The sequence below is a fragment of the Corylus avellana genome, chromosome ca5 (genome assembly GCF_901000735.1).
Source record: "Corylus avellana chromosome ca5, CavTom2PMs-1.0".
Classification (NCBI taxonomy): Eukaryota; Viridiplantae; Streptophyta; class Magnoliopsida; order Fagales; family Betulaceae; genus Corylus; species Corylus avellana.
The window spans coordinates 6,918,815-6,930,386 of record NC_081545.1 but is presented as its reverse complement, the minus strand read 5'-3'; the positions used below and the strand labels follow the sequence as shown (position 1 = coordinate 6,930,386).

At 33.8% G+C, this 11,572-nt stretch overlaps 2 protein-coding genes across 2 annotated transcripts; both read left to right on the top strand.

The window, feature by feature from the left end:
• Nucleotides 1–1,438: 1,438 nt before the first annotated feature.
• LOC132182697 (calcium-binding protein KRP1-like) lies at nt 1,439–2,159 on the top strand. Its single transcript, XM_059596014.1, has one exon. It carries the CDS (start codon nt 1,647–1,649, stop codon nt 2,004–2,006), a length of 360 nt encoding a protein of 119 aa, XP_059451997.1. The 5' UTR covers nt 1,439–1,646; the 3' UTR covers nt 2,007–2,159.
• Nucleotides 2,160–5,669: 3,510 nt separating this feature from the next.
• On the top strand, nt 5,670–6,262 carry LOC132182594 (calcium-binding protein PBP1-like; the record flags this gene model as incomplete). The annotated part of the gene is given in 1 exon segment (XM_059595883.1): nt 5,670–6,262. A coding segment is annotated over 1 exon segment (354 nt). The 3' UTR covers nt 6,026–6,262.
• Between the last annotated feature and the right edge of the window lie 5,310 nt (nt 6,263–11,572).

Sequence of the window (11,572 nt, the reverse complement as noted above, 5' to 3'; positions counted from 1 at the left end):
GATTTTCTTTTTGGCCTGGTGCAGGGGAGGCTTCAATGGTGAATAGTTACATGTTCGCATGCCTTTTCTGATATTCAATGCACTTAGGGAGGAAGCCTTTGCTTGTTTTGGCTTAGTCAAAATCATTTTTTAACTCGCTCAGAGTTTTTCTTTTAATTGAATTAGAAAAAATTTCTCTCATTCAACTTATTAAACGGATTCGTTTCTTTAAAATATGTAACTTTTACATACCTTAAAAGACGTGTTAATATTGTTTTAAAAAACGTCTTTAAAACAGTCGTCATATTTATAATTCTCTCTTTAGGTAGGTGGCCCAAAAGGAGTTTCCAATGGTATATTTAGTTTCATGTCATGAGTAGGAGAGTTTTTAGAACATTACTACTAAATTTGCATAGAAAGGGGCTACCAAAAACATAGAACCTTCAAGGAAGGACAAGCATCAAAGTTTAGTTTAGGGTTTAACTTTAATTAATTAAATCCACCTCAAAAGAAGTAGATATGCTTGATTGCAACAAACTTTCTTAGCAATGAAGTAAAAGATTAAAGAGTTGTAGGCTTAGTCGCATCTTTCTCCACATTTCTTGCAACTTTTCCCAAAATCTTTTCAAGAAAGTGAAACCCAAATTAAGGTGCCATTCTGACCAAACCAGAGCTTTTGGAGCCCAAAAAAAGGCAGAGATGATAAAAGTCTCCCAGTTTCAATGTACCCTTGTAATTTCAAAAAAACACCCTCTACCCCGTTTAAAAAACCATACTAGTTCCAATGTACCCTTTGAAATCCTATACCCTATTGTATAGGATATGTGATTTTCACATCTATTCTTAATATATATATAATAGAGCATGTAATATTTACTCTTAGAACATATGATTCTGACATATTTTTAAATTTTTCAATAATAATAATATATACTATGCTCATATTCTACCAGACTAATGTGACTGTACTCATAAATCTTTATTAAAAGCTTAAAAATGAATTAAACACTACAACTTACTGGTAAAATGAAAGTATAGTATATTGGTAGGGGTGAAACAGCTAACCGCCTTAACCCCTAACTGAATTAATCGTTGTTAAAGGCAGTAATAAAAATGACGTTTTTGTTTTTGTTTTTAAAAAGTGGTTAACAATCATTAGGATTATTAACCGCTAATCACCGGTTAACCGCCTAGACAGATAGCAGATAACAGTCTTTTCATCCCTAGGTATATAAAATTACTGATTTTTCAAATAAATAATTACGTCATATATCCAATTCGCCGACATGGGAAAGGAAGCAAAACGAAAATGACAATTATGCCCTTGATATAAGCAACCCTCTGTTCCAGTCAAAAACATTAAGATTTGCCAAATGGCACGAATGCCCCTGACAAACTTCTACGAAACTCAGAGGCAATTGCATCCTTGCAGAATCAAAGCCAGCCAAGCAATAAACGCTCTGTTCCTGTGCTGTCATCCATTGCGACAGCCATTACGTGTTCCTTCCAAGAACCTCTTCCTTCTGATCCCATCTTTCCGTGTATATATATATATATATGTTCATTCAGTCCCTTTGCCTCAACCATTGACAACAGCGATCAAATCTGTTTTCAATTCCCTCTCTTTTCTCTGAAATCACAAGCAACAAAAAGGGTCTTCGTCAACAATGGCAGGGATTGGCAAAGGGGCTGTTTTTGAGGATATGCTGCCGATGATGGCTGACAAACTGGGTGGCGATGGGCTTATAAGGGAGCTGTGTAATGGGTTTCAGTTGCTGATGGACAAGGACAAGGGGGTGATCACTTTGGAGAGCCTGAGGAGGAATTCTGCGCTTCTGGGTCTCCAGGACTTGAAGGAGGAGGAGCTTGTGAGCATGGTCAAGGAGGGTGATTCGGACGGCGATGGGGCGCTAAATCAGATGGAATTTTGTGTGTTAATGTTCAGATTGAGCCCTGAGTTGATGGAGGAATCTCAGTTCTGGCTTGAGGAGGCCATGGAAGAGGAGCTCAACTACCGGATGTGCTGATTTTGTGGGAATATTATTCCCTGCCGTACGCTGTGCATACTGTTGTAATTGAGGAAAAACTTTCTTTGTAATTCAAATTCTTTTACCTATCTCCTATATTTTTGGGAATAAGTGAAGATTTAATAAGATAAATACTGATGCCATTGATGTTCTTTTACCTATCTCCTTATTGATCCATCGTTAAGAGCTTCTGAGTTGAAGAAGCTCCAATTAATCGCCCAACAATGGCTTCAGTAGTTGTATGTTGAGGAATCATAGTGCATCGCTTCTTGAGTGAAAGTGCTTGTTTTTCGGTAGAGTGGTCGATTCGGATTGGCGTTTCCAATTCGTATGTTTGACCCATTAATTCTCGAAGGATCCTGACACACATATTTCCTCAAATGAGTCAAATTTTTGAATTCTAACGCAGCCAAATTAAATTAATTCGGGTCAATCCCAATCAATCTGAACTTAATCATACTAAACCATTACTCGCTAATTTTATGTTTTGATATAATATGCTTTCTATATGACATCTAAATGCCTGTTTGGCATTACATTTGAAAAATAGAACTTTTGAATAAAAAAATACTTTTGGACAAAAGTTTCATTTTAAGCTTTTATCAAAAGTGTATTTTGATAATTTTTAAGTTTTTTGACCTTCAAAAGTGCTTTGAATTTTTTTATCAAACAAAATTTTTTTTTTTTTTCAAACGAACTTTTAGGATATTAAACGCATTTTTGAAGTTCATAACTGCAATCTCAAACATGCCCTAATAGTTATTCCAAAAAGAAGCTGAATAAACTTGGAACAAGCACTTTAAATATTTTAAACCAAACAAGCATGGCATTCTTGGGATTGCTAGTACCGAGAATAGTTAGGGAAAAGTACATATAAACTCCCATTTCGCTCTCAAATTATTACGTAATTTGCAATATTTTCTTAAACTTTTAATTGAAGTAATGTTCGCTTTCTTTACAAATTACTAAAAATTTATAATATACCACTTTTTTTTTCGCAAAATGACAAAAATGCTCCCAAGTTTTTTTTTAAAAAAATATCACTATAAATTCAGGGAAAAAAAAAATGCTCCCAAAATCACAAACTTAGACTTTACGGACTTGGGATGCGGCGACTGCTAGTCGAACTGCTAAGGCTTCTCCTGGATTCGGTTCACAAGGAGGAGAGACATGGCTGCTGGCAAAAATGATTGAGATGTTGGAGCTTAAACCTACAATTGTACAAATAGAGAGATGATCTCTAATTGCAACATCAAGAAGGGCATCGATGCACGTTAGAAGGGTGCGGAGAAGAGTCAAAACACTACGTCATGGGTTCGAGTTATGAAGGTGACGACCTATAGGTTGAATTAAAATACTGCTAAGTTAGTGGAGCCGCCAAAAGAAAAATGACTACCAACAGATCAGTGGTATATTACGATCTTAATGTCTCACATGAATTAAGTTCAATCTTAATCATATGTATGTAAGATATTTTGACACCTTTCTCTTGTAAGCCAGTTTTCAAAAGTAAGTTATACCCAAACTTTATATGGTATGCAAGTAGAAAGCCAGTGCCAGATCAATTTTTACGTTAACAAATTTAATCTTAGGTAAATTGGTAGATCTTCATGTTCCAAAAAATTGTCCACTCTAGAGCATAAAGAAAGGGGATTAAATGGGGTTGGGTTGCTAAGTAGCTTGTAGGCGGAAAGGGTGGTGAAGCTACCATATCTACGTGGGATCTAAATCAATTTATCTGGAGAAGGCAATTCAGGATGGTGGATGTTCAAAATGTGTTCAAGAAAGCAATCTGGAAAAAAAAAATAAAGGAAAATTTGAAATTTTTTTTAACATGTCCGCACAAGAGGGAGGAGAAAATTTCAAAGTTGAAAGTCAATTTTGGTCAACTTGCACATTCTTTCCTGATTTCCATAGACGTTTCCAAAGTTGACTAGTTAACTTTTGGGGAAGGTTACATATAAAAGCAGCAGCAACCTCGTAAGTTTATGTAAGGAGATCGTGATCATACAAATTTTGAATAGAATTTATCATTTGAAAACGGGCTTGTAATGGAAGAATATTCAAGATCAGATTATATACACATGATCAAAATTAAATTTAATTCATGTGGACGTGAGACATAGGGACCGTAACACATTCACACACATCTAATGCTTAATTTGGAGAAGAAAAAAAAATGATGAATGGGAAATGGAAAAATGGGGCAGTGAATGTGTTTGAACAAAGAAAAACAGAGGAATGTGTGAAAAATATTTAGTTTGGGCGTTGTTTGACCGCTAGAATCATCCAATTCCCATCAAATAGTCAACCTGCTCACGAGTAGCCCATGAAATGTCCCAATCAATCCGGCCGTCCATCTGGTTAGAAATCACGCTGTCCATCTTTTTGCATTAAAAAACTAGACAAAAAATGGGCGGTGGGTGGCACACGTGTCCAACACGAGTGTACACCATTCACATCTCTTTCTTCATTTTATGATATTATTATCTATCTATCTTAGTTTTATCTGGTTTCCCATCACACTAGAGACTAGAGAGTGCATCCAACTAATCTACTGAATTTCCATACAAGGCCTACCAAAAAATACAAAAAATACAACCTTCAACGAAAGACAAGAATTAAAGTTTAGCCTTTAACCTTAATTAAATCTTATCCAAAAAAAAAAAAAAAACTTTATATTTACTCAATTTGAATCATTTAATTAAATATTAGCTAATATAAGATGCCCGAAATGAAGACACGTCATGGGGGTTGTCAGGCTTATTGGCATCTTCCTCCATTTTTCTTTTAACTTTACCCCAAAATCTTTTTTCTCGAGAAAGTGAACCCAAAGGGGCCAGTCTGACCAAGCACAGCTTTGGACCCCTTCGACGACTAATATTCTTAATATCTTATCTAATACCGAGCCAAGCCAATGTGGATACAGGCTTTTGTGGTCAAACCCACCTCCTCTAACAAGTCATGGGCCAAACTTGGGGAAAGTCAACATAGAAACCCACATATACTTTCAAACATCCTAGAAGTTCAAAACCAATTCTCTACCCCGTTATTATTTGTTCATCAAAAAATAAAAAAAATAAAAAAAATAAATCTCTGCCCCTTTATAAAAATGCAAAGATAATTTTATTTTTATTTTTATAACATATAATTATTAAATGGATTTTACTTCCAATACAATTTATTAAATTGATAACTAAAAAAATTATTATTAAATTAAAATATAATTATCACATGCATTTCTTTGAAGCATCATTTTCTCATTTTTATCAAGCACCGTCAATTTCATTCGTTCAGTTAAAATTACAATTATGCCCTTGGAAACAGCAATCCTGGGGCCATGTCAAAAACCAATAAAGCTTTGGCAAATGGCATGAATGCCCCTGACAAAACTTCTACGAAACTGAGTGGCAATTGCAGGCTTGCAGGATCAAAGCCGACCAGCAATAAACGACCTGTTCCTGTGCTGTCATTCATTGGAAAAGCTATTGCATGTTCCTTCCAAGAACCCCTTCTTAACCCCTCTTTCCATATTCCATTTAGCTTCCCCCATATATATATATATATATATGTGTGTGTGTGTTCATTCCAACCAACATCAAATCTGTTTTCAACAATCTCTCTTTTCTCTAAAACCCCAAGAATCAAAAGGGTCTTCATCATCAATGGCAGGGATTGGCAAAGGGGCTGTTTTTGAGGACTTGCTGCCGGTGATGGCTGACAAACTGGGTGGCGATGGGCTTATAAGGGAGCTCTGTAATGGGTTTCAGTTGCTGATGGACAAGGACAAGGGGGTGATCACTCTGGAGAGCCTGAGGAGGAATTCTGCGCTTCTGGGTCTTCAGGACTTGAAGGAGGACGAGCTTGTGAGCATGGTTAAGGAGGGTGATTTGGACGGCGATGGGGCGCTAAATCAGATGGAATTTTGTGTCTTGATGTTCAGACTGAGCCCTGAGTTGATGGAGGATTCTCAGTTCTGGCTAGAGGAGGCCGTAGAAGAGGAGCTCAAGCAGAATTGATATGATCAGAACAGGGCAGTATTTTGCAGATACAAAACAGAGGGAGCCGAAAAATAACATTTTGATATATTTGTAGAGACAGATTTCTTTTTTTTTTTTTTTTTGGTTCCTATGTTGGCTTGTTTCTTGTAAAACATTGCCTTGGCATGATGTTCCACCTGACTTTACTCTGTTCTTCATTCTCTCCATTGTTATTCATGTTGAAATTAAAGAGATAGCACATAAAATTGAAATAAAGAACAACTGGGTATTTGATATGCCTTCTAGAGCTCCATTGCTGCAATTATTGTTAAGGAAACTGCATCTCCAAACCCTGATTCTACAAATCAAAGGATCATATTAATTAACCTTGACTGCACAAATCAATCATCTCACCATTCTCTGATTAATTATTGACTGATTGTTTTTATTTTGTAAAGTTTTGATATACTTCTTATATGTGACACAATTTATCTCATAAGCATGGCTGCTCATGCAGGCCCACAGTGTTCTTATGGAGCACAATGTAATTATGCTTGCCTTAACCTAGCAAGGAATTTTTAATTTTTTTTTTTTTTTGTTTTTTTTTAATTGATGAGAATACAATTCAAAGGAAACAAGCAAGACAAGAAAGCAATTACAAGGAGGTCTTTCCCACTACCAAGAGAGAAAAAACAGTGGTATGTAGGAATGCTTTTAAAACATATGGAGATAGCAGCCCATCTAACTAAGATATGAAGACATAATTAGCGTTTCTATGAATGTTGGAAGTTGACCAGCTGTAAAGCTTGGTTAACAAGCCGAGAATGTCAAAAATCAAGGAGAAAATACTCTAATTCGTTGTGAGAATAGCCAATTATTTAGATAGCAGCTCATCTAACTAAATTATGAACACGATAATTAGCACTCTTGCGAACCTAGCAAGGACGTTAACGCCATGGTATCCTGTTTCTTTAATAATATTGTACAGAAACTTTGAGAATAAGCTTGAGACTTGGTTAATTTTATACCATTATTGAGATCTATTGCCTCAGTGCCCAGAACTTGTACACCTCTTTGGATTTGAAGATTTGTATCCGTTGGCACATGTGGAATAGTATAAAAATTCCCTTTATGAAGTTTCTTTCTTATATTTTAAGCTTGTTTTGATCATGGTGGGGTGGACAAGTTTGATTCAATCTCTAAGGAATACATTATTATTATCATTTTTGTTCTACAACCACCAACAAGATCTAGCATAAAGGAAACTACCAGGAAGAAATAAAAATTCCCAGGAACCAGTAATCACCATGGCCGGCCTCCTTGATTGATTTGATCAATAAGTTGCTCTAACCAATCTTTTACCATTTCCTTTATTAATTTTTGTTTTTGAATCATTATTAGTTTGGTTGGGGTTAGGTTCTTTAGAAGACTAGGTACATTGGAGAACTTCCCATTCATAAACCAAGCAAGTATATCTATTTATTATCATCTTCTAAGCTACTTACTTTCCATTTTTTTAAGTGAAATGCAGATAAATTATTTTATAGTCGGATAGTAGCTAATTTTTTTATTTTTTTAAATAAATCTTACATATTTAATAGTGTATACTGTGTACCTTGCCAAATTGTAAATATGTTGATTTAAAATTTTTAAATAATATAACAACATATACATTGTTTGATGAAACAAAATAAAATCTGGACTTTAAAATGATTTTTTTTTTGTTTTTTCAACTTCACTTTAGGCTCCTGAATTACCACCCGATTTGAGAAGACCTCTCAAAGTTCAAAACTTCTCAATTTGAATCCCTGAACTTTCAATTGCAATCGATTTAAACTCCTCATTCAGATTTTAAATGTTAAAAGTAAGACAATAATGTTTATACCCCCGACTTTTTATAAAATTTCAAATTTACCTTTAATTCCAAATTTAAAAAAAAAAAGAAGGGGGTTCAAGTTCTGGCCTTGTGACCCGCGGGGCCGTGACCCACGCTGGGTCTCGGCCAGTGACCCACGTTGGGTCCCAACTGCGACCCAACCGTGGATTAGTAGACGCATGCTAGGTCACGGCCGTGACCCATGGGTCTTTTTTTCTTTTTCTTTTATTTTTTTTTTAAAATGAAAATCATGGATATTTTGGTTGTTTTAGGTATTGCCGTTAGAAGTTAGCAGCTAAATCTGGTGGATGGCTTCAAATTGACTGCAATTAAAAATTCAGGGGTCGAAATTAAGGTTTTGAACATTGAGAGGGTCTTCTTGTGCTAATTTAAGAGTTTAAAGTGAAGTTACCCCATAAATCTTTTTATCATTTAATAAAATAATATTTTTAATTTTGTGTATATTCATTTTTTTTATTCTTACAAATCTCTCTCTCATTCACCCTAATTTCACTCTTTTCTCTTTCTTAAACCACGTAGAAGATGGTCTCTTTGAAGCACGCCACTCGTTGCCCACCGCTCGTGGCTGCCAAGCTTGCCACAGCGCCTGCACCCACGCTGGGTCATGACAAGGGAGAGAAAGAATTTTTTTTAAAAAAAAAGGGCAAATTTTTTTGCCTTTGCTGAAGTTGTTCTCTACTTTTGAAGAGAAACTTTAGCAAATTTAAAAATACTGTAGCTTTGGATAGTCGAATCTGAGGTTATTTGACTAGTATAATACTGGTGCTCTAAAGCCTTTACCTAATTTCCAAATCATACATAATAAAATAGCTAGAAAATATGCAGAAAGAAAATTTGGGCATTTGGAGTTGTAGGCATTTGACTAGTATTTTTATTTTTATTTTTTTCTTTTTTGGCCAGGAAAAATGAAGTCATTGATCCCAATTTGTGTACAAGTTCTCTTCATGAATTTTCTGCCTATTTTCCTTCAGGAATCTGCGCTCCAAGTCAACTAAAGCTGGCCCATTCACCATTGTCATAAAGTACTATTAGGCCCAGCATCTTTATATATATTAATTGTCTAAGTCTTCTACCTTAGCCCACAGTCCACAGAGTGAGATTCAAAAATTTCCACTATTGTTATATTAGCAGGGAAGGAAAAAAAATATTGAGATTAAAGTTTGAGTTATATATATTAATTGTCTAAGTCTTCTACCTTAGCCCACGCTCCACAGAGTGAGATTCAAAAATTTCCATTATTGTTATATTAGCAGGGAAGGAAAAAAAATATTGAGATTAAAGTTTGAGTTATATATTTAGAACCATAAAGAGTAGGGTTGTCAATTTTTGACATAACCCACGAACTTAACACAAACTCAATACAAAATTAAAGGGTTAGGGTTGACTGTTGAGGAATCTAACCCGTTTAATTAAATTGATTGGGTTAATGTTGACATATATAGTCTTATATTTATGACTTGACACTGACACGACCCGAACTCAAAACACTGGCAATTTTTAACATAACCCATGAACCCGATATGAACCCAATACAAAATTAGAGGGTTAGGGTTGAGGAATTTGATCTGTTTAATTAAATAGGTTGGATTAGGGTTAACTTCTATAGTCTTATACACATGCTTTGACATAAAAGATCTAAAATAACTCTACGTAAGAATGCTTTGAATTGCTTACCACTCTTAGTGGTTTGTATTGATATTTATAATAATGCAAGTATTCGATTTACAATGAAACTAAGATACTAAGAGATAATTGCTAGAATAGAAGAGATAAGAGATAAGTGCAGGGGATGAATTCTAATTACATATAATTAGGGCTGTTAAGTGAGCGAAGCGTCTCGCGAGCAAGCTCGTGCTCGACTCAAATATTAAATGAAGCGTTTCGTGAACACAAATTCTGGCTCGAATATTAAACGAAACAAGTTCGGCTCGACTCGGCTAAGCTCATGAGCTAGCTCGTATAAGGCTCGCCTCGCTTATTAGGCTCAGCTCGTATATTTTTTATTAAGTAACAAATAACAATATATAATCAACATTACTCATTTACTCAATAATAACAAATATATTATATACCTTTATTTTTTTTGTTATTTATGCATATGTGTGTATGTATATTATATATATGTATATATTAATATTAAAACATATAAGAAATATATATATATATATATATAAGAAATATATGATATTATCATTAATCATTTTATCATATGATATAATCATATAGTACAACCGTACAAGTTATTGTGTCATTTAATACAAATATTATAATTAGATAGTTTATACTTTGGAAATTGGAATCGTATATATCACATAATCATTAATCATTATATAGTCATATGGTATATCTGCATAAGTTATTGTGTTATTTAATCAATACATTATAATTATATACTTTATTCTTATAAAACATATATGATGTATCACATGATCTTAGATCTAAGATAATATTAATATTAATTGTGAGATAATATGATTATAAACTTTAAGTATGAGTGTACGACCATTAGATCATATGAATTTATTACTTACAGTTTGAGTATTACTATTAGATTAAATGATTAATAATTAAGTAACTAATGTGTTTCTTATAATTTATACATTATAATCACAATTTACGGTAAGTAAAAACGTAACAATTTGAATTTAAATCATATATCATGAATCGTGATAATGAGAACATATAATATAAGTATATAAGTTATAACAATTAACATTGACCCATTACCCATATAAACTAGATTGTTGCTGCTAGTTGGGTGGCGAGTTGGGAGGAGGAGGAGGATTGGAGGAAATTGCTACTTCGGCCATTGAGCTTTAGACATTAGTCTGTTTATGCTCTGATACCATAAAAGATCTAAAATAACTCTACGTAAGAATGCTTTGAATTGCTGACCACTCTTGGTGGTTTGTATTGATATTTATAATAATACAAGTATTCGATTTACAATGAAAGTAAGATACTAAGAGATAAGAGATAATTGCTAGAAGAGAAGAGATAAAGAGGTAAGTGCACAAGATGAATTCTAATTACATATAATAACATCATAACGTCTTGGGTTTATCTACAGCTTGTTATTATCTTGAGTGTGAGAGTCTCATACTATCTCAAACTATTATGTGTTTTAAAATTGAATTTGTCACGCAAACACGAATTGCCACTCCTAATAAATAGCAGTAAATGATCATTTTATTTAAGTTCTAGATTTCTTTTTCTTTTTCTCCAAGTAGTCTAGTAGATTAGTACAATAGAAAGACCAAAATTGATGTGGATATGGGTTTCAGAAATAAGACAAAGTCCCTTATTTTAGGCCCAATGGAAAGGTAAAGCAAAAGTCTAGATTTTTAACTGGAATGGCTACCATCAATTTCTTGATGGCAACTGGACTCTTCATAAGCATTTTTTTTTTTTTTTGTTGTTGTTGCAAGAGCATTCCATTTGGAATATCTGATTATAACTCTAGTATTTATAAGAACACCAAGACGATAAAGTTCATAATGGTTAAAAAAAAAAAATTTTAAAAAAAGAACTGGGTTACACTCGAATTGAAAGACCCAGTTGTTTTTAATGGTTAAAAAAATAAATAAAGAAATAAAGAAACGATGTGCCGTTTTCTATTTATTGTCAAAATCTTCTATTGACCTAAGTCTAGAGTAACATCTTTTTTTTTTTTTTTTTTTTTTTTTTTT